At 39.0% G+C, this 24,593-nt stretch overlaps 1 protein-coding gene across 1 annotated transcript; it reads left to right on the top strand.

Moving 5' to 3' along the window:
* Positions 1 to 469: 469 nt before the first annotated feature.
* Positions 470 to 24,018, top strand: slc12a2l (solute carrier family 12 member 2-like). The gene is made up of 26 exons (XM_077003514.1): positions 470 to 1,249; positions 2,275 to 2,397; positions 2,711 to 2,786; positions 2,914 to 3,009; positions 3,148 to 3,287; positions 3,591 to 3,701; positions 4,003 to 4,111; positions 4,272 to 4,399; positions 5,674 to 5,758; positions 5,874 to 6,025; positions 17,248 to 17,355; positions 17,604 to 17,727; positions 17,815 to 17,916; positions 19,119 to 19,274; positions 19,482 to 19,581; positions 19,682 to 19,793; positions 19,895 to 20,035; positions 20,293 to 20,399; positions 20,554 to 20,633; positions 21,011 to 21,154; positions 21,428 to 21,550; positions 21,713 to 21,824; positions 22,172 to 22,258; positions 22,351 to 22,486; positions 22,662 to 22,729; positions 23,221 to 24,018. Exons 1-26 carry the CDS (start codon positions 764 to 766, stop codon positions 23,354 to 23,356), a joined length of 3,342 nt encoding a protein of 1,113 aa, XP_076859629.1. The 5' UTR covers positions 470 to 763; the 3' UTR covers positions 23,357 to 24,018.
* Positions 24,019 to 24,593: the final 575 nt, after the last annotated feature.

Raw genomic sequence — 24,593 nt, 5'->3', positions numbered from 1 at the left:
TAGTTCCTTTTACAATATCAGCAATACGTTTTCATATCCTTTCAACTTTCCAGCACACAGGGAAATATACGACACAAAATAATATTTTAATGTCATAATCGTTGTATGGTCGATCTCGCTGTCAGGTCTGCATTTGAACGAGCTGAAGAGAGAAAGAGGGTGTTGTGCTCAATGGTAATGTGGATGCGCGTCATCTTGACTGTACAGAAAACAATTGTTTTCCGTCGACTTGGAATAAACAATCGTGAGCAATGTCGAAAGGTTTAATGGATTCAAGCTTTAATTTAGATCATAAAGATGAAATGTGAAAAAATGTGTTCATATAGCCTACCCTCAAATCACATCACAACAGAACGATGCCTACAATATCACAGTTTGTAAGGCGCATTTTTTTACGCTGAAAATTAAATTGGAAATGAATTATTCATTTGAAATATAACCTGTATTGTTTTAAAGGATGTCACATATCTCTAGAGACTAGTAGTCTTGACCGACTTGCAATTGGATGCTTGCAGCAATTTGGGCCCTCCTTTCAATAGGAGTCAATTGTACAGTCACGAGTTTCTGAGTTACGTCGGTCCTCCACGTTGGGGGTGCTCACGCCGTGTAGTTACAGATGACTTGGTGTGGATCTTGTACGGCTTGATAGTGGGGATGCGCGCACGAGAGGAACCGCGCCAGTCAAACCCAATTTAGAGTTTCAGCAGAGCGCGTGATAGGATTAGTCGTTGCTGCTTCCTAATTAGGCTGCTCGTATTTCATCATGTCAGATCCATCCTCATCACCTCCAACTGGTCAAAAACCTGCTCTAAAGTCTACTGGATCGACACAGAGTAGGTTTCAAGTGGATCCGGTTGCAGAGGCAGCCGCGGCGAGCGGAGCTGCGAAAACCCCTCCAGCAACGAGGTCTTCACGCGCAGGAAGTAGGGCGTCCGAGGGCACGAGCGCTGGCGAGGAGGCGAAAGGTCGGTCTCGAGTGGTCAACTTTTTGGACCCTTCGGGCGCTGATGGCGCATCCGACTTCGCGTTCAACGGGGACACGGTGAGGAGCGAGGCCAGTCTGCACTCTTCCACGGGAGGTCTCAGCCATTTCTCTGACACTCATTCCAGTACCTATTATTTGCGAACTTTCGGCCACAACACCATCGATGCAGTCCCAAACATTGATTTCTACCGGCAAACGGAGTCGCCTCTTGGGGAGAAACTTATTCGGCCATCGCTGTCCGAACTTCATGATGAACTTGACAAAGTAAGTCGTCAATTGAGTTTATGTTTAGTTTAATTCAGTGTTTTCTTAATTACTCTAATCTCTGATATTACTTGATATGGTCATTGCACTTTACGTTATAAACATTTATTTCATTCATCATTTATTCAATGATGATTTGCATGATTTAATAATAAGTATAAAAACAATATAGGCCTATAATACATATTCTATTCTTTAAACCACACGGTGCGTCTTTTCATGTTGTTCTATTTATTAATATGCATGTTTGTTCTCACTTGAATGGGCTGTGTGATGTCAGGGACCTTACCCACACACTTGTCCCTAGACAATGGCCCTCCTTACAAACCCCACTCCCTGCGACACCATGGACACTGGGTCAGAACATGGTAGCCCATAACAATAACCTTATGTTTGACCGCATGCCTCTCTCAATGGCCTAGTGTGTAGTTGCTGTGCATAGAGCATTGCAGTGCTTTCCTGGGGAGACACTTTGATTTGCTTTGGGTGGGGGGCATAACCACGGCATCGCTGAGTCACATGACCTCGGGCATGACGTGACAGTTGGTTGGACAGAGCAGGATAAGTCATGTTTCATGTGCACACATACTGTCTGTTGTACAGTTTGATTTCACTCCATGTAATGTCACTCCATGCAGATGTTTCTATTATGGCATGCAAATATTAGGCCATGTAAATACGGTGAGACTTGTGAGATGTTGTTGACTTAGTATTTTCTGTTTAGGCTAATTCACATATCATTTTCATATAAATATATATTTTTTCTTACTTATGTATTCACATTCTTATACAGTAGCTGACAGATATGTAAATACATTTTGACTTTTAGGGTATTTCATATTTTGTGGAATAACATATTTATATTATTTATTTGTGTGGTGACACAAAACATCAATAGAATTGTACTGTCCTGTAAAATTTCAGGGTTGTCTCAAGATGTTTTTGGATGCCCTAATGTATGACCTTAATAAACATGTAGAGACAAGCTACTTTATTGGTGCCCAAACTTGCATGACCTCCTGCAGGAACCTTTTGAAGATGGTTTCACAAACGGAGAAGAGCCAACGGCTGCAGAAGAAGCTGCAGTTAAAGTTATTTCTGAGTCCAAAGGGGGCACGGTGAAGTTTGGCTGGATCAAGGGTGTCCTGGTTAGTGTACCCTGTAATCTGAGATTAGTCATACGGTATTCCCAGATGCCCTTTTTCAGGTTGCACTTGCCTGAGGAAGATTTGATACACATCTGTGCTGATTTTCTTCCCATATTGAATCCATGTAAATTCTACTTGTGTATGATAATGATAATAGAATAGTTTTTATTATCCTTTGTCTTCATCAGTGTCAGTAATGCTGAACAATAAGGGCAGCTATTGTATTAAGACTTAAACAAGTGCGTACACATTGGCTCAGTTTGTTTCCATTGAACATCCACATGGATTAAATAATGTTCTGTGATCTCTACAGGTACGATGTATGTTGAACATCTGGGGAGTAATGCTCTTCATTCGAATGTCCTGGATTGTTGGGCAAGCAGGCATTGGTAAGGTGTAAATGACTGAATAACCTAGATCCAGTTATGGACTAAGAACTGGTAAAATTATTTGCTAGGCTACACTACTCGTTTCTTACTCATTTCTTACTAAAAATATCTCTTGCTTCTTCTCCAGCGCTGTCATGTGGTATCATCTTAATAGCTGTTATGGTGACTACTATCACTGGTCTGTCCACTTCAGCTATAGCCACGAATGGCTTTGTGCGAGGAGGTGAGGACAATTTAGACCCAGACATACTAAAAGATCTGTGAGATGTGTTGATATGTTGATGGTATTAAATATCTATGTAGTCAATAAAAATATTTTTTTTATTACCTGAGATGCTCAAGTCACTTGTTGTGTCATCAGGAGGGGCGTATTACCTGATATCTAGGAGCCTGGGACCAGAGTTTGGCGGATCTATTGGTCTCATTTTTGCCTTTGCTAATGCTGTTGCTGTCGCCATGTATGTTGTGGGTTTTGCTGAAACTGTGGTGGAGCTTCTTGATGTGAGTATACTATATCAATATTTGGGTGGGTGGGTGGGTGGGTGGATGTGTGGATGGAGATGTGAGTATACTATATCAATCTTTGGGTGGGAGGGTGGATGGATGTGTGGATGGAGATGTGAGTATACTATATCAATCTTTTTTGGTGGATGGAGATGTGAGTATACTATATCAATCTTTTTTGGTGGATGGAGATGTGAGTATACTATATCATTCTTTGTGTGGGTGGGTGGATGGATGTATGGATGGAGATTTCAGTATACTCATAATCTGGGGGCACATGTCTTTACACATGTTTTTCAGAGTGTAGATGCTCTCATGACGGATGAGATTAATGACATTCGAATAGTTGGTACCCTCACCATCATCTTGCTTCTTGGCATATCTGTGGCAGGAATGGAGTGGGAGGCAAAGGTACAATACATCATGTACAATAAGTGGTGACGATACATTTTTAACATATCAGATGTGTGCTACAATGAAACTAGATTGGATCGATTAAATTTCACCCTGGCATGACAATTCACTGTTCACTCTATCACATAATTACTATTCATTTGACCATAGTTATATGATTACTCCTTGTTTGTATTTAACATCTATAGTTGAAATAGCACGGCACTGATCAAATGTAATGAAACTCAGTAATATTGATGCAAGACTAATAGGCTGAATGAAGTATGTAGTCAGAGCTTAACTGATTACTTTTGAACAGGCTCAGATCGTCTTGTTGATCATTCTGGTGGCAGCAATCTTTAACTACACCATTGGATCATTCATCCCAATGAAATCAAAGGAACCCAAGGGCTTCTTTGGTTATAATGGTCTGAACTATTTAATTTGTTATATTTGCACTAATGTTTGACACCAAATGAAGGTGCTTTTCTTAAACCTGTGATTTTCTTTAATTATTTTATTAAAAATTGAGCTCACATGCACACTCTAGTGATTCAGAAAACCCTGTATTCCTTTGTTTTTTCACAGCTGCCATTATGATGGAGAACATGGGACCAGACTTCAGGGACGGGGAGACATTTTTCTCTGTTTTTGCCATCTTTTTCCCAGCGGCAACAGGAATTTTAGCAGGAGCCAATATCTCAGGAGATCTATCAGTAAGTTAGGGCATCCTTTCAATCCTTTCATTCTTTCATCATCCTTTCAATTATAAACTTAAACTAATCTTTAAAACATGACTATTTATACTGATAATGATATGTATTTTAGTTCTTTTTAGCTGTTGTGATAAAACACTTCATTACACCCTCAAGGAAACCAGGAACCTGTCAGGAGAATCGGTTATATGCTCTTACACTGAATAAGCTGAAGATTTCTCTGGGGGAACATCTTTGTAGTTGGGGGAAGTATAAATGTAGGGCAAAAACTTGGAAAAGTCTTAGAAAACGACTAAATCTCAGTAGACTTTGTTGGATCTCACAATTTTGAGGGGCACAAAGACCTCTGAAAATATATCAGTAAGTTATATTTCAAAAATGGAGAAACATGACAGGAAGAAAATATCATTTTAGATTTCATGACTCATACTGGGCACGTAGTTTGGGGAAAAACATTTTGTAGAATGGTATAAATTTTCAAGGCCTTGGAAGGGGGTTTTGTGTTAGAACACAAAGGGCTGAGAGTATCACTTGAATATATCCTTGTTCTTAAACATCCTGTGCTTAAACAGAAGCAAAAACTGTTTTCCAAAAACTACACTGATATTACATATTCTGAGTTTTCCAGACCAGAAATCCAGTGCTTTGTTTACTATTATTTACTGTGATCGGGTGGATGGTCACATGCACCACTACTGAACCCCAAATTTGGCAGATTATTGTATTTCTGTTGGCTTCTGCTTCTTGCCCACAAATTCTTAATTGGGTCAAAGACTTTTAAAATAAAGTTTGGGAGACAGATCACACCTATCAGTCCTCCCTGCCATTTACATTTCCACATTTTTAATTTGTTCTCCATTCTCAAAGCAGAACTTCCCCTGAACTCCAGTCCAGTTTCTTACATTATCATGTTCATTTTTCAAACAGCAGCTGAATAATTCAAGGCATGTACTATGCTCACTGGGTCAGTTTGATAAAAACAGAAAGCTTTTTATGACATTTAAAAGACATTTCCCCAAAAGTTTAACAAGAGTTTAGTCACCAAAGCTTTAAATATAACAAAAAGCAGAGGGCAATGCAATATAACATTGAGAGATGTTTTGCCTTTTCACAACTACAAGGTCATGTCAAAGTTCATTACAAGGCATGTGATTTTATCCCTATGAAACCAAATTATGTATTAATGGTATGAGCAGTAAGAGCATAAAATGACATTGGCTGTTGTGCAGTTGTTGTGGCTGCTGTTGTTAACACAAATGTTTATGTATCTTCAGGATCCGCAGTCTGCCATTCCAAAAGGGACCCTGCTGGCTATTCTCATAACTGGGATTGTTTATGTTGCAGTTGCTCTCTCTAACGGTAATGGAAATTATTCCATTAATTAATAATTCCAAATTATTATCACTTATTTAAAAACAATAGTTCAGTAGTGACGGTAAAGGTGTTCAGGCCTGGTGTTGGTTTATCTTTGCAGGCTCTTGCATTGTACGCGATGCTACAGGTGATGATAATGACACCATCATTGGCTCCCTGGAGAACTGCACAGATGCAGCCTGCACATTTGGCTATGACTTCTCTATTTGCAAGGAAGGGGGCTGCAAGTATGGACTGCAAAATGACTTTCAGGTAAACCAGTTGTAAATGGCACCCATGCACGTCTTGCACGGTGTAGCGTGGTTCTGCGTCTGAGTGATCTAAGAGTGACGGTGAAGTGCAGTGACACTAAAACACCCATCTTTCTCAGCAACACAAAATGTTTTGGTGGTGAACTTGGACTGTAGTATTTACCATAAGAGGCCGTTCATAAACACTTATGTGAGGTTTCTTAACACTTCTTCTACAACAAGCCACTTGGACTTGGTAATAAAACAGAGGCTTGGAGATAAGGCATGGTGTTCCGTGCAGACCAGAATGGTCCATTCTGTTTATCGACAGTGGTGATATCAGAAGAAGCAATCATTGTTTAAATACATCAAGGCAAATCACCCGACTCTTTTAAAACATATCCTTTCTAAAGTCTGCAGGAGCCTATGATACATGTTGGGTCATAGTGCTTAATATCCGTTATGTGAAGCTCCACTGTGTAGCAGAGTTTCAGGGAACTTCCTGAAGACTTATGAAAGGCCGTCCTTTAACAGTAAATGTGGGTTTATCAATAAATGTGACAAACCCATAGAAAGTTGCAAAAAAACACTGGACCGAGGCATGAATTGTGCACCAGTTTAACATCAAGTTTAATCTATGTGCATAGCAGTTCACAAAAATTGCTTCTGGGGCAATTTCTTTAACTTTATCTTAAAGTCCTTTAGCGGGAGCCATGACAGTAGTCACAATGTACATCACATTTTTTACATCACAAAGTGCTGCATCTGTTATTTTAAAACACCAAAGACAGATTGGACATTTTGTCGTTCTGAAATATAAAACATCCACAAATCATTACTAAGTTTGGGCCTGCGGTATTTACATAACAAATTATCAGACTGTTGTGCATGACATGAAAATGTCAGTTGTCTTATCTACTCGCCAGTCAAAAATGTAAGCAGATGGAACTTCATCTTTGATTTCATTAAGGCCAGAGGCTGTAATAGCAGAGCCTACAGTTGTAAATAACTCTGAATGTAGTTGGACATCCCAGAAAACAGAGGATGACTGGAGTGGTTAAGACATCATCGTACACGGATATTCTCTGTAATTGCCCTTGTTAGTAGATTCTACCCTCATTACAACCTCTAAAAGTGAGCTGTTTACCGTCGAGCAGTGAAGAACATCGAGATCTGGATAGTTGCTATTTTGTGCTGTTAAATCTTTATCTTTTGGTCCCTTAATATGTAGTCCATCATCAATCACACGTTCTACTGTGACTCTACATAGGAAACCTGACCATGAACATGAGCTCACGTTCCTTGTTTTTCTATTGAGTTTTGCATATCTAGTCAAAATTAACCAAACCCTCCAAACACACCTTTCACCAAACAATATGTAACTGAGATGATTGCGGCCAAACATTCTCTTCGTTTAAGGTAAGACACTACAGGTGAATAGGGTAAAAATGTCATCTAGCAATCACTATGAAACTTACCACATTGATTATTGACATTAAGAGAATTACAAGTTTTCTGAAATGTTATGTTTAAATATGCAACTTAGGCATTATCTAATTAAATATATGTTAATTTGCATTTATTTCAAAAACAGAAATCTAAACAATGCATAAAGTCAGGTTCAAAATTCTTGTTTTGAGATTCTGAATATCTCTTTATTACTTTATAAATCAGAAAAAACTGTTTACTTACTCTCAATCTAATCATATCATTAGAGCATCCCCAACAATAAAAGGACAAACAACAGCAAAACAGAGCAATGTAATGACTAAGTTTAACTTCAATAAAACGCAATCACAGCGCACACACACCAACCTGTAGAACTTTTACCTTAGATTGTTGTATGTCTGTCCTGCACAATAGTTCCCCAGTCCTGTTTACAACCTAGTCATCCATCCCTGCTCCATATGTATGTCCCTCACACATTTCCTCATGATGTGTTTTCAGCTTTTTAGCTGTGCTCAGGTTTGCACTTGTGTTTCACGCTGGCAGACGTCTCAGATGCGACAACCTCTGCTTTTGATATTCTGAGTATATCAGGTTCATTACATTGACAGTAAGACTGTGCTCTGATCATATCAGCTTCATTACATTGACAGTAAGACTGGGCTCTGCAGCCACAACCTCTCCATATCAGTCATCATAGCAGAGGCACCTTCACTAAAGGTAGAAATGGCCATACCTGTTGCTGCCTCAACCCTGCATTTACCAACACAATTAAATGTATAGGATATCACTACCTGTTCATCTCCTCACGTTTAATTGGTGTATTTATTTTTTACTTTTACATAACATAGGTATGAGTTTAAAACCTTTAGTCACAAAACATTGTATTCATTCACTTTTATTAATATTTTGTCCATTCTACCACTAAAGAAAAAATCTGTAGGGTAAAACTGACATTATTTAAATGTCATTATATAAAACTGTCTCTATCTCAACCCTGTCCCATACCTGTATTATTTTTGTAAACCTGCATGTCCCAAGACGCGTGTATGTATATACAGGTTTGCGGTACCCATCTCTTTCACACAGACTGCACTCTTAAAACAAACTGCTGCAAAATCCGTGGTCTGATATTAATTTTAAGCCCTGTGCCTACACAATTAGGACAAATTAATCCACTAATTAGTTCAAACGCGCTTTGCTGTGCGGCGCATTCGGTCCGACCTGCTATCTAAAGTCTAAATGCGTGTAAGCATTTCATTATCTAATTGATTTTTGCAAGTTTCACCTTGCTTCTTCTCGCAAGTGACAATTGTTGTCTTTTCTGAGAAGCTGTTAAAAGCAATACTTTCGGCGTTTTTATATATATATATGACCACGTGACGCTCTCAGGTTTCACATTCTCAGAAATCGACACCGGCCAACGAGATGTCAAGCTTGCGTTTAAATTACCCTTTTATCCCCCCCCCCCCCCCCCCCCCCAGAAGAGCTAGAAGAGGTGGCTGGAGAAAGGGAAACCTGGGCCTCTTTGCTCAGGCTACTGACCCCGCGACCAGGGCCCCAGATAAGAGGATGAGAATGGGCGGATGGATGTATCCTGAATTTTGAACTAAGTGAATGCTGTGTGATGCTGTTTAATTCTCTACATAAGGAATGCCAAAACATGGCCCACATTTGCATTTTACACCTGAGAATATCCCTCTGCAATCTTCACTAAAATTAAGCGACTTAAGAAGTCAATATTTACATTTTTCTACAGTATAGTAAATAATAAATAAAATGAGCTGGAGTTTATGAGTTTATATTCCATATATGCCCCATGAACCGAGCTTGAATTCCTCCAAATGCCGGGGTATGCTTTTAAAACTATGTTCTTTGTCAAAGTGATGAAAAGCTTCAGATGATCTTCCAATCATTATATATTACACTGCACAAATTCATTCCTACTGTGCAATAAATGTGTAAATATTCCAGATAACAACTGAACTGAAAACTGAACTGAAAAAGAAGTATACAGTCTGAACTGTAGTACTGAACCTCAAATATGTGCAATGTCCGAGGGGTTAAACGTGTTGTGCTTCTATGGGGGAAAACGTCACGCTAGTTGATGACAACCTGTGAGAACTTGTTCTTTGAACACTTGCACGTCCGGTACATTGTTTTGGAAGAATATAGTTATGTACATCTAATATTAAATATCTGCAGAACTTTTTTCAAGATATTTTGGATATTTTACCTGTCCTTACCTCGCAGTTGCCTTTGAACTGCGGTTATCTATTACACTTTAGGTCTAAATTCATATCCATACTGTTTAAAAGGTTTTTGAAGTAACGTAATGTTTTGTACTACATTTTCCATATGACTTGTGCAGTTTAATGAAGTTTATATATAGGCTACTTTGCACTTCACTTGCCCGGCTGAAGACCTCTGTCTAAACCTCCTGTTTCTCTATAAAATATGCACAATTAGGGGAGGCCGGGTATGTTTGTAACACTTTTTGCTTCCAGTATGGAAAACACAATATGTATTAGTTAAACAATATACAAGACTCGTGTGGCTTAATGAAATGTGGGAGTGATAGAATTTATAATTATTTTATAACTGTGGGGTATTTTTCTTGTCCGGAATCAACCAGCTTTTTGCTGCCATGGTTCTATGGTGTAACAATTTTGCACTTCACTGCACACACACACACACATCAACATTTTTCTCAACTAGGTATTCAACAAGTGTATCAACCACTTTGCAAACATTAATCTGTTTCTTTGTTGAAAGTTTTACTACACAAATGTCTATTATATACACACACAGACAAAGCACATGATCGATTTTTACAGCATTGTTGCTCTTAGGCATGAGAACCAACAGTTTACTAATAGACACATGGGGTGTTTCGTTAGAATCTACACACAACTGGGCCAAATGATGCCAATCATGCGACGTTGTTGTTTTGACAACATTCATTTGATTCTTGAAATTTTGTAAACGTTTAACATCATCAGCGTTCATGTTATTAAAAAGTGTAACATCATCCACACTATCGCCAATACAATTATACAACAAATGTGTCAATTCGTAGTACACACGTTCTGACAAACTCCTTTTTGAGTGATTTATGACCCTTGAGTGACAGGTCACCCCCACAACAGGGGCAAGTCTGGGCATATCCTACCCATCTCCACCCAACCACCCCCTTGATTTATAACCCTTGAGTGACATGTTTGATTGACAGGTCACCCCCACAACAGGGGCAAGTCTGGGCATATCCTACCCATCTCCACCCAACCACCCCCCTTGATTTATGACATCTTTGAGTGACATGTTTGATTGACAGGCTATCCCCCACAAGGGGAGGTCTGGGGGTACGCCCCCCACAGTTCACATCTCCTGCCACACCACACCTGTTGGTGCATGTTGGCCTTGTCTTGATGTTGTGTGCCCACGATGTGGAGTTGTTTCTTTTAACGCACTTTCGGGTAGGCTGTGATCCTCTTTGACCACCCCACAAACGTCATAAGCCAGAGAATCAAACAGATTAATTTTAACATCCCTAAAGTGGTCGCGAGGTATTTGACCAAATGCTTTGGTATACCGTCTCTTCCTTGGTGCTAAAAACAAATTGGTTTCACCACTAGAACTAAATCTTGGCGTAACTGTTGAATCTCTAAAAAGAGCCTGATCCACACACAGCAGACATTTTAAAATGCTGTAGCCACATAAACTGCAGTGTCGGTTTAAATACTATATACAACATCTACATATTTAAATGTCTCGTGTCTGATTGACTAAACTGTGTGACATAGACGTCAAGGCGTCATGCACCAACAGGTGTGGTGTGGCAGGGGATGTGAACTGTGGGGGGCGTACCCCCAGACCTCCCCTTGTGGGGGATAGCCTGTCAATCAAACATGTCACTCAAAGATGTCATAAATCAAGGGGGGTGGTTGGGTGGAGATGGGTAGGATATGCCCAGACTTGCCCCTGTTGTGGGGGTGACCTGTCAATCAAACATGTCACTCAAGGGTTATAAATCAAGGGGGTGGTTGGGTGGAGATGGGTAGGATATGCCCAGACTTGCCCCTGTTGTGGGGGTGACCTGTCACTCAAGGGTCATAAATCACTCAAAAAGGAGTTTGTCAGAACGTGTGTACTACGAATTGACACATTTGTTGTATAATTGTATTGGCGATAGTGTGGATGATGTTACACTTTTTAATAACATGAACGCTGATGATGTTAAACGTTTACAAAATTTCAAGAATCAAATGAATGTTGTCAAAACAACAACGTCGCATGATTGGCATCATTTGGCCCAGTTGTGTGTAGATTCTAACGAAACACCCCATGTGTCTATTAGTAAACTGTTGGTTCTCATGCCTAAGAGCAACAATGCTGTAAAAATCGATCATGTGCTTTGTCTGTGTGTGTATATAATAGACATTTGTGTAGTAAAACTTTCAACAAAGAAACAGATTAATGTTTGCAAAGTGGTTGATACACTTGTTGAATACCTAGTTGAGAAAAATGTTGATGTGTGTGTGTGTGTGCAGTGAAGTGCAAAATTGTTACACCATAGAACCATGGCAGCAAAAAGCTGGTTGATTCCGGACAAGAAAAATACCCCACAGTTATAAAATAATTATAAATTCTATCACTCCCACATTTCATTAAGCCACACGAGTCTTGTATATTGTTTAACTAATACATATTGTGTTTTCCATACTGGAAGCAAAAAGTGTTACAAACATACCCGGCCTCCCCTAATTGTGCATATTTTATAGAGAAACAGGAGGTTTAGACAGAGGTCTTCAGCCGGGCAAGTGAAGTGCAAAGTAGCCTATATATAAACTTCATTAAACTGCACAAGTCATATGGAAAATGTAGTACAAAACATTACGTTACTTCAAAAACCTTTTAAACAGTATGGATATGAATTTAGACCTAAAGTGTAATAGATAACCGCAGTTCAAAGGCAACTGCGAGGTAAGGACAGGTAAAATATCCAAAATATCTTGAAAAAAGTTCTGCAGATATTTAATATTAGATGTACATAACTATATTCTTCCAAAACAATGTACCGGACGTGCAAGTGTTCAAAGAACAAGTTCTCACAGGTTGTCATCAACTAGCGTGACGTTTTCCCCCATAGAAGCACAACACGTTTAACCCCTCGGACATTGCACATATTTGAGGTTCAGTACTACAGTTCAGACTGTATACTTCTTTTTCAGTTCAGTTTTCAGTTCAGTTGTTATCTGGAATATTTACACATTTATTGCACAGTAGGAATGAATTTGTGCAGTGTAATATATAATGATTGGAAGATCATCTGAAGCTTTTCATCACTTTGACAAAGAACATAGTTTTAAAAGCATACCCCGGCATTTGGAGGAATTCAAGCTCGGTTCATGGGGCATATATGGAATATAAACTCATAAACTCCAGCTCATTTTATTTATTATTTACTATACTGTAGAAAAATGTAAATATTGACTTCTTAAGTCGCTTAATTTTAGTGAAGATTGCAGAGGGATATTCTCAGGTGTAAAATGCAAATGTGGGCCATGTTTTGGCATTCCTTATGTAGAGAATTAAACAGCATCACACAGCATTCACTTAGTTCAAAATTCAGGATACATCCATCCGCCCATTCTCATCCTCTTATCTGGGGCCCTGGTCGCGGGGTCAGTAGCCTGAGCAAAGAGGCCCAGGTTTCCCTTTCTCCAGCCACCTCTTCTAGCTCTTCTGGGGGGGGGGGGGGGGGATAAAAGGGTAATTTAAACGCAAGCTTGACATCTCGTTGGCCGGTGTCGATTTCTGAGAATGTGAAACCTGAGAGCGTCACGTGGTCATATATATATATAAAAACGCCGAAAGTATTGCTTTTAACAGCTTCTCAGAAAAGACAACAATTGTCACTTGCGAGAAGAAGCAAGGTGAAACTTGCAAAAATCAATTAGATAATGAAATGCTTACACGCATTTAGACTTTAGATAGCAGGTCGGACCGAATGCGCCGCACAGCAAAGCGCGTTTGAACTAATTAGTGGATTAATTTGTCCTAATTGTGTAGGCACAGGGCTTAAAATTAATATCAGACCACGGATTTTGCAGCAGTTTGTTTTAAGAGTGCAGTCTGTGTGAAAGAGATGGGTACCGCAAACCTGTATATACATATACGCGTCTTGGGACATGCAGGTTTACAAAAATAATACAGGTATGGGACAGGGTTGAGATAGAGACAGTTTTATATAATGACATTTAAATAATGTCAGTTTTACCCTACAGATTTTTTCTTTAGTGGTAGAATGGACAAAATATTAATAAAAGTGAATGAATACAATGTTTTGTGACTAAAGGTTTTAAACTCATACCTATGTTATGTAAAAGTAAAAAATAAATACACCAATTAAACGTGAGGAGATGAACAGGTAGTGATATCCTATACATTTAATTGTGTTGGTAAATGCAGGGTTGAGGCAGCAACAGGTATGGCCATTTCTACCTTTAGTGAAGGTGCCTCTGCTATGATGACTGATATGGAGAGGTTGTGGCTGCAGAGCCCAGTCTTACTGTCAATGTAATGAAGCTGATATGATCAGAGCACAGTCTTACTGTCAATGTAATGAACCTGATATACTCAGAATATCAAAAGCAGAGGTTGTCGCATCTGAGACGTCTGCCAGCGTGAAACACAAGTGCAAACCTGAGCACAGCTAAAAAGCTGAAAACACATCATGAGGAAATGTGTGAGGGACATACATATGGAGCAGGGATGGATGACTAGGTTGTAAACAGGACTGGGGAACTATTGTGCAGGACAGACATACAACAATCTAAGGTAAAAGTTCTACAGGTTGGTGTGTGTGCGCTGTGATTGCGTTTTATTGAAGTTAAACTTAGTCATTACATTGCTCTGTTTTGCTGTTGTTTGTCCTTTTATTGTTGGGGATGCTCTAATGATATGATTAGATTGAGAGTAAGTAAACAGTTTTTTCTGATTTATAAAGTAATAAAGAGATATTCAGAATCTCAAAACAAGAATTTTGAACCTGACTTTATGCATTGTTTAGATTTCTGTTTTTGAAATAAATGCAAATTAACATATATTTAATTAGATAATGCCTAAGTTGCATATTTAAACATAACATTTCAGAAAACTTGTAATTCTCTTAATGTCAATAATCAATGTGGTAAGTTTCATAGTGATTGCTAGATGACATTTTTACCCTATTCACCTGTAGTGTCTTACCTTAAACGAAGAGAATGTTTGGCCGCAATCATCTCAGTTACATATTGTTTGGTGAAAGGTGTGTTTGGAGGGTTTGGTTAATTTTGACTAGATATGCAAAACTCAATAGAAAAACAAGGAACGTGAGCTCATGTTCATGGTCAGGTTTCCTATGTAGAGTCACAGTAGAACGTGTGATTGATGATGGACTACATATTAAGGGACCAAAAGATAAAGATTTAACAGCACAAAATAGCAACTATCCAGATCTCGATGTTCTTCACTGCTCGACGGTAAACAGCTCACTTTTAGAGGTTGTAATGAGGGTAGAATCTACTAACAAGGGCAATTACAGAGAATATCCGTGTACGATGATGTCTTAACCACTCCAGTCATCCTCTGTTTTCTGGGATGTCCAACTACATTCAGAGTTATTTACAACTGTAGGCTCTGCTATTACAGCCTCTGGCCTTAATGAAATCAAAGATGAAGTTCCATCTGCTTACATTTTTGACTGGCGAGTAGATAAGACAACTGACATTTTCATGTCATGCACAACAGTCTGATAATTTGTTATGTAAATACCGCAGGCCCAAACTTAGTAATGATTTGTGGATGTTTTATATTTCAGAACGACAAAATGTCCAATCTGTCTTTGGTGTTTTAAAATAACAGATGCAGCACTTTGTGATGTAAAAAATGTGATGTACATTGTGACTACTGTCATGGCTCCCGCTAAAGGACTTTAAGATAAAGTTAAAGAAATTGCCCCAGAAGCAATTTTTGTGAACTGCTATGCACATAGATTAAACTTGATGTTAAACTGGTGCACAATTCATGCCTCGGTCCAGTGTTTTTTTGCAACTTTCTATGGGTTTGTCACATTTATTGATAAACCCACATTTACTGTTAAAGGACGGCCTTTCATAAGTCTTCAGGAAGTTCCCTGAAACTCTGCTACACAGTGGAGCTTCACATAACGGATATTAAGCACTATGACCCAACATGTATCATAGGCTCCTGCAGACTTTAGAAAGGATATGTTTTAAAAGAGTCGGGTGATTCCTGAGGAGATATTCCAACATTTGATAAAAAGTTATGGCAGTTTCTTTGATATAGGGAGACTGAAATCTGAGTTCCATGTTTTCAGAAAAAAAAACAGTGAATAAAACAATGTATTAATCTTTTACATATATTTACATTGTTTTAAGATTGTCATTATAAACTTGATAGTTTAACAAGTTCTCTACATAAAATTTTAAAAGAGGTAATTTTAATGTTTATACAGTGTGGTTTAACTCGGTTGAGAATGATTCTTCATTGGTTCATCAGAGTTTGTTAATTGTTTGAAGTACGCTACTTTGAAGTAGGCATATTTGTGTGTGCGCTGTTCTGTGTGACTAGGGGAGTGTGTGACTAGGGGGCACGTGTGTGTGTGTGTGTGTGTGTGTGTGTGTGTCGCGGGCAGTGGACGGAGGTTTCCCTACAGCGTGAGTCAAGGTCATGTGCGAGTGCATCGGTGTGTGTGTGTGTGTGTGTGTGTGTATGTGTGTGTGTGTGTGTGTGTGGGAAGACCTGAGTTAATTCATTGAGGGAAAGGTGACGAGGTCAACTCAGCGTGCCGAGGACCCTCAGAGTTACTTCAAGTCAGTATGGGGCCTCACTCAGGAAAAAAATGGTTTGTATGGACAATACCACAGTCGAATGCATGTTGGCTCCTCAAGGAAACGTTCTCCCTCTCTCTCTTTAAATGCTCGCGCTCTAAACACGCACCCCGGATTGGTGTGTTGAGAATGCCTCCTCATTGGTTCATCAGAGTTTTGTTAACTGTTTGAAGTTACTCAAAGTAAGCATATTTGTGTGCGCATGCGCGGTCTGTGTGACTAGGGGGTATGTATGTGTGCTGTTCAGGGGAGTGGGTGTGTGTGACTAGGGGTGTGTGCGTTGTTCTGTTCAGGGGAGTGGGTGTGTGTGACTAGGGGTGTGTGCGTTGTTCTGTTCAGGGGAGTGGGTGTGTGTGACTAGGGGTGTGTGTGCGCTGTTCAGGGGAGTGTGTGTGTGTGTGTGTGTGTGTGTGTGTGTGTGAGACTACGGGTGTGTGTGTCTGAGATCCCTATCTTTTAGCGCTGTTCTGTTCAGGGTCTGTGTGTTTGTGTGTGTGTGTGTGTCACAGGTGTCTAGGGTTATACGGCCCCGGAGAGTCAACATCAAAGAAGATCAAAATAATGTTTTAATTAACCTTATCAAGCAAAATTTCAAAGCACAACTTAATACTCTTTGGTCGTCTTGACGTGATTAATGTGATGATGATGTCATGAGTTGGGATGGAGGGGCGGAGGGGGGAGTGGGGGGGGGGGGGGGGGGGGGGGGTTGGAGGGGGGTGGGTGGGGGGGAGGGTGGGGGTGGAGGGGGGAGTGGGGGGGGGGGGGGGTGGAGAGGGGGGGTCAACTAGAGGTCAAAGTCGTAAATCACTTTTTGTCATAAGCCCCAATCTATAATCTCTAAGGCATTACGTAACCCCACTGTGGTTCGTTGTAACCAGCGTTTCTGTTGTAATGTGTTGGTCAGGTTATGAGCTTGGTGTCTGCGTTTGGCCCACTCATCACTGCTGGGATCTTCTCTGCTACACTCTCTTCAGCGCTTGCTTCTCTCGTTAGTGCTCCCAAAGTGTTTCAGGTGAATCCCCCATTCTGCACAACTTCAGAACCAGGATCAACATTACAGCCCCATGACACGTTGCATACAGAAATTAAAATGTAATTACATTTTCTGTCACACGTTTTGGCTGCTTTGTGTATAGAATTTCATTTATGTTCCATTTCTGTTGCCCTTTCAAGAAAAGTTTGGAACGGGCATAATTTCAGGAATAATCCTTTGAATTAAATTTAGCCAGCTATTCTTAAGAAACATATCTGTTCTTGTAGGCTCTGTGTAAGGACAACATCTACCCTGGCATGCGGGTTTTTGCAAAGGGATATGGCAAGAACAATGAACCTTTGCGTGGCTATGTACTCACATTTATCATTGGTCTTGCCTTCATTCTAATTGGTATGTTTATTGTACTTTTCAAAAAGAGTTTGTGTGTTTACTTTTTTATATGACTTATCTCACCAATTCTTATGACTATTTCCTTAGCTGAGCTGAACATAATTGCACCCATAATTTCCAACTTCTTCTTGGCTTCTTATGCCTTGATCAATTTCTCTGTCTTCCATGCATCGTTGGCCAACTCTCCGGGTGAGTATAGGAAAAAAAGTTAATAGTTTTTAGATGATTCAAGATATTGTGCAATAGTGTCTTCTTTAACCAAAACTTATGAGCTGTTCATAAATTGTAGGGCAGCTTCAGCTTTGAGTTTGATAGATAATGTGGTAAACATACAAATGATGTGTATTAGTATGTGGTCATTTAGCATTTTGCTTTTCTTGCAGTGTCATCTTCAGGAGTATTAAGTTGGAGTTTTAACTAGGGTGACCATATTTTGCTTTCCGATAAAGATCAGGAGCCGGAGGTGCATGTATTTAGTACAACTTTCCTTTCAGAGCCTATATGATGATCCTCTTCCTCTCCTTTCCTCACCTTACAAAGTGAATAAAAAGTAATATTTTTTTCATGGTCCCAGAATGGATAAGCAAGAGTTGCCATTTAAATGCACTACTTCACTATATATATTCAGTATTTCTTATGTATGCCAGGTGGAGTTTTCTGAAGATAAATCTGATTTAGATATGAAAATGCCACGTCAGGAAGTCTAATACACAGACTCTGGCCACTTCACACCTTTAATTCTGACAGATTTTTCTTTCTGTTTTATTAGACTTCAAACAATATAAGTCATTTTATCAGGGTATATGTTGTGGACTATATGCTTAAGAAGATTTATGTAAAATTATATTGTCACATACAATATATGTGACAATATATATTGTGACAATATATTTGTTTGTACACAGACAAATAAATAAATGTACATCGTAACAAGTAACAAAAGTGCAGCTAGGTCTTGTTAAGATGTCATACAGTAGATCATAAAGAAAGTCACTTTTATGCATCAATGGTCATATGCTTCTGTGAACCAGCTACACAAACACACCGTAAGAGCTGGTAAAGACTGATAAAGAATGGTCACAGTATTGCAAAAACAGCATCACAGTGTACGGCAACTGTAGGAAGTAAATGTCAAGATGAAAGAGCAGCCAAATCTCAGACATCACAGGCATTTTAGACATCCTGGCTAGACACATTTTTAAGGTCTCAAAAAATAAATGTGTTGCGGGAGATGTATGGTCACCCTAGTTTAACAACAACAAAAATACGAATCCTCTAGTGATTACATAAAAATTGTATGTATGAAATATTACACTTTGTATGTCACGTTTTTGTAACTGGTGTATTTTAAAATGTCATTTGTGTTTTCTATTACTTTGAACATTAACCAGGGTGGCGTCCAAGTTTTAAGTACTACAATAAGTGGGTATCACTGGCGGGAGCTGTGCTTTGCTGTGTGGTTATGTTTGTGATCAACTGGTGGGCCGCCCTCCTTACCAATGTGATAGTTCTGGCACTGTACATATATGTCAGCTATAAGAAACCAGGTATTGTGACCTTGCTATCTGATCATGCTTGTAGATTTATCATTTAAAATCATTACACTGATTACACTGAAGCTTTGCATTGAAACCAATTCACTTTTTACATTCTGCATTAGAGCAGCTTTAGATGATAGGTAAATTATTTTTCGGTATTTGTGCTAAACCAAAGTAAAATGGATGCTTGGTGAGTAATACTTGTTTCCACTGCAGATGTAAACTGGGGTTCATCCACACAAGCTCTGATGTACAATCAGGCACTGTCACACTCTTTGCATCTCACTGGAGTGGAGGACCACATCAAGAACTTCAGGTGATCTACACTATCTTTTGGCAATAACTGTGGATGCTTGATTGATGTTTCACAGTCATTCATATAATTCATCACAACATGCATCTCATTTTCTCCACAGACCCCAGTGCCTCGTCATGACTGGCTACCCAAATGCAAGACCAGCACTTCTTCATCTAGTGCACGCTTTCACCAAGAACGTGGGTCTAATGATCTGTGGCCATGTTCGCATGGTACGCTCTGTTCATGATCATCAATACACTTACTGTTCAGATCTTATCACCACATAAACTGTCCACTACACTCGATTCGATTCATTAATGTTTGTTTTAAGGGTTCCAGACGGCCGAACCATAAGGAGATGATGAATGACCAGGTGCGATATCAGCGGTGGCTTCTGAAGAAGCAGATCAAAGCTTTTTATACTCCTGTGTTTGCTGAGGATCTTAGACAAGGAGCCCAATATCTACTCCAGGTATGTCCTCGTAAGACTGTGTACAGATCTGGTGATAACATTTCACCAAACATTATCCCAGCAATGTTGCGATGCTAGGGCCCATGCATAGAGCACATTTTCACATTTTACAAGCTCTAACAAAACTATTGCAACTGATAATTATAAAACCCCAATTAGCTGTAACATACCACTTAGATTCTGATTTTCAGAGGTCAACACCTCACCGCATATGTAAATAATAATGTGTCTGAATAACAACTTGGTTCTATTCAAAGGCTTCTGGTTTGGGACGACTAAAGCCAAACACTATGGTATTTGGTTTTAAAAACACCTGGAGGGATGGTGAAATGAGAGATGTGGAAACATACATCAACACAATTCAGTAAGCACATTTAAACTGTACTGCTTCATTTTAATTTTATTTTTCTTAGTTAGTCTATCTAAATTTGAATATTTACATATTCATATCGCATATTTGTATAATTATCAAGGTACTACGTCCCTTAATATATTGAGATTTTATTTATTTGTTTTAGTGATGCATTTGATCTACAGTACGGTGTAGTTATCATAAGACTGAAAGAGGGTCTAGACATCTCTCATATTCCAGGCCAAGGTAAATCGAGTCTCTTAGAATTCTATACTCACCTGATAGTTAATTACAAACTTCACATTATTAGAAACACCATATTGATAAACATAATCTGTGTGTTTTGCAACTTTGTATGACAGACCACACTTCACCAAGCTGTACTGTGGATGCATGTAGAAATCTCAACCATGTCGCCATGTCTGATAAACCTGCACCTGCTCTACACTCACGTCCCATATAACTGCTGTATGAGTGTTGCTGTTGTGTTGAGACTGGACTGCCACCCAAATACAATTCACAGCAGTGGTTTTGTGGTTTTGTGCCTGGTGACTGTAAATATTGACCTTTTGATGAAAGTGCTTTGACTGCTTGTAACAAAGCTTTAATTATTTCTCTTTTAGATGAATTCCTGTCATCTTATGAGAAGGCCCCAGGAATGAAGGAACTCTTGGTAGCCATCAACATCGGAAAAGACGCTGATAAAGACTCCTCCACACCATCATCTCAGACCACCAGTTGTCAGAGCAGTCCGCTGATTATCAGAGGTCAATTCCCACAGCATATGTCATTTCTAAATGTACAGCAGATGTTTCAACAACTGAGATTGATTGTCATAGAGAGTTAATGTCATATCTCAAGTGTCAAGAGACAGACGGACATGCAGGGCGTTTGCACACACTTCATTTCATGAGATTCTCAGCTGCATCAAAAATATCTTGAGGCGGTCCATGATTAGTATTTACGTGCTTGGTTTTATTATGGAGACAAATTCTGGTTAACAAATTAGACAGATGACATGTTATACTTGTGATGTTCAGATACCAAGAGTCCTTCTGTGCAGCTCAGCACTGCTGATGAGAGGTTGCTGGCAGCCAGTCAGCAGTTTAAGAAGAAACAGCACAAGGGCACTATTGATGTGTGGTGGCTGTTTGATGATGGAGGTATGTTTGAGGGAGACTGATCGTCCTCGTGATACTCTATATTGCAGTATATTTTAACAAAAGTATAACGGCTATGCCTTTCACTTACTAGCTTCAACATAGTCTAATCTTAGATGTGTATTGTATCAACTTGGGATTGATAAGAATAACTCCTTTTTTCAGGGTTGACCTTGCTGATACCATATTTGCTAACCAACAAGAAAAAATGGACAGATTGCAAGATCCGTGTATTTATTGGGGGAAAGATAAACAGGATTGATCATGATCGCAGGGCGTAAGTGTTTAAAGTTTCTAGGGTAGTTTACAGCAACTACGCTATTGGAATATAAAAATGTATATAAACAGTAGTAGAAATATAGAAAATATACAAAGCGGAATTAGGGTATGTGACCTTGGTGGCAGATTAAATAGCATGGAACTAATAAAGACAAATAAATGCTGTATTTGATTACAGAATGACTATATTATGGACCTCACGTAATGTATCTAGTGTAATTAATAGAAAAGGCTGTGCTATTTAACAGAACAAAAAATATGCGGTGATATTATATGCAATGATACATACATTTGTTTAGATGTGTGAAAGGAAATGAATCGGTATTATCCTGTTTCCAATTATAGAATGGCTGCTTTACTGAGCAAGTTTAGAATCGACTTTTCTGACATCAACGTTCTTGGAGATATCAATATAAAGCCGAAGAAACATAAGTAAGTCGGGATTTATTCATTTATCGATGCGGATGAAACAAATCTACTTCTTGTAGCACTCAGACGGCTGACTGGTGTCCTCTTCTTTTCAGTAAGGAAAGATTTGAGGAGATGATTGAGCCATACAGGCTAAAGGAGGAGGACATGGAGCAAGAGGCAGCCGAGCGTCTGAAGGCAGAAGAACCGTGGAGAATTACTGATAATGAACTAGAACTGTACAGGGCCAAGGTGGGGCTGGGCAGTAGGCCATTTTAGCAAGTGCAATTACACATTACTTTATAATATGTTTAGAAAGTCTTCCGGGTCAGATGCTTTTGACTGGTGGTGTAGAGCAACATCACGTGTTCGTTTGCTCATGCCTTAACACTAACCAAGATCATTCCCTTCACCTTTTATTATGCAGACAAACCGTCAAATCAGACTGAATGAATTGCTGATGGAGCACTCGAGCACAGCAAATCTCATTGTCATGTAAATATTGTTCTTCTGCTATCTACTTCCTACGATGAAAAACTAATATGCTCCAATGCATTTTAAGATGACATCTGTGCAATCTGTGCAATAGGATTACAGCTACTAACACCAATATAGCTTTTAGAAACATATGGTAGGTTGAACAAATTGTTCATATTTAGTAATCATAGATTGTTTTGGCATGGATTGGGGAAGTACGTTTGCAGATTGCTCAACCGGTACAATTCAGATGAACAATAGACAATTGCCCAGTATGGGATAGACAATCAGGGAAGATACTGCATGCATTTCTAAAAATGTCAATGAGGTCAAACTATTCTGATGACTAACAACTAAACATGACCCAGGGGTAAATTAATAATATACCATTATTAGCACCTGCTGAAGGTGCAAGACCGCACATGATAATTACCTGATAATTGGGATTACTTCCTTGAATAAAAATGAATACCTGTGTCATGTGTTTACTTCCCAATTTGTCTTCAAAGGAGCATGCCACTTGCCAGGAAGGGAACCGTGTCTAGCGCCCTCTACATGTGCTGGCTGGAAACACTGTCTAAAGATCTTCCACCAATTCTCCTTGTAAGAGGAAACCATCAGAGTGTCCTAACCTTTTACTCATGAGCACCAAGTATGTTGGGGGTACAAGGAGAGTACACTGTAACAATCAGTGCAGCTGTATAGTTTCCTGCGGAGTGTTGGGTCTTGTGTTGTGAAATCCGTGTTCGTTTGTTCATGAAGCAAATGTGAAGTCATACATCGGTTGTCTTTGTGACATATTAGAACATTAAACCATTGCCCTAGATGCTGTGCAGACCTTCTTGGAATACAGTTGGCACTCGGACTCGCACTTGAATTAATAAATGCTTCTAAATATTTAGCACACTCATGCAATTTTAAACATAGTTCATTATTCCTTCTGTCTGGAGTGCTTATTGGACTGTTCATGGTTACGTGTATGTAATCTGTTTATTTGACCTGGTTAGGACTGTCTTCAGTGCCCTTTTACTGCTCTTTTTACATATTGCTGCAATAATGGTGTTTCAGTTCTTATTAGCTGTTGCTGAGAGAACCTCTGGATTTTACAAGCTTGTGTGATGCCAGCTGTCACTGTGCTGCCAAGTAGTTATTAAGGGGTTAACAAATGCAAAGTATTGACAATAAATAACCAATCTGTACATTTTGACATTCCAGCAAAGAACACTCCAAAAAGCAAGATGGTTTGGGGATAAAACATTTAATCAAACATTGAACTGATTTAATAAACAGTATCATTTTAACAATAATTCTGCCATTTGTGTGGTGATTCCATTGAAATATGCATCAAAATGTGATTCTGATGTTTTTTTCTTCCTGTTTTAATGCATATGAGCGAAATCTGCAGTCTGAGGAGTAGACAGTTACTTTTTCTCAGGATACAAAATCATGCCTGTGACAGCTAATGCATTTTATGAAATCCATTTTTGTACCTGAGAAAATTGCATAGTGATGAGAGACACATTTGATTAGACACACATTAACACTTGATCCAAATTACCAGGCTGTCTAAAGGGAAAAAAAATCCTAGAAATGGTGATTCTGCATTGATATATGATATAAAAGAATTAAAATGCATTGCCTTTTTAAAACCTTTACATCTTTCAATGTATTTACATTGTAATCTTTTTATTCAGATCTATAAATAGTCTCTGATTTATGTTGATAACTTTAAACGAGTGGGATAGTCCTTAATCTGAAATGCATCAAACACAAATAAGACCCTGAGTCAGTTATGTCAAAGAAATTTTGTGTACCATGGTTCGTTTTTCCATTAAACAATTGAGTCATTAATACCCTCCCATCCTCTTGATTTAGGATTCAT

This window comes from Brachyhypopomus gauderio, chromosome 4, assembly GCF_052324685.1.
Source record: "Brachyhypopomus gauderio isolate BG-103 chromosome 4, BGAUD_0.2, whole genome shotgun sequence".
NCBI lineage: Eukaryota > Metazoa > Chordata > Actinopteri > Gymnotiformes > Hypopomidae > Brachyhypopomus > Brachyhypopomus gauderio.
This window is presented reverse-complemented; position numbering and strand designations above follow the sequence as displayed.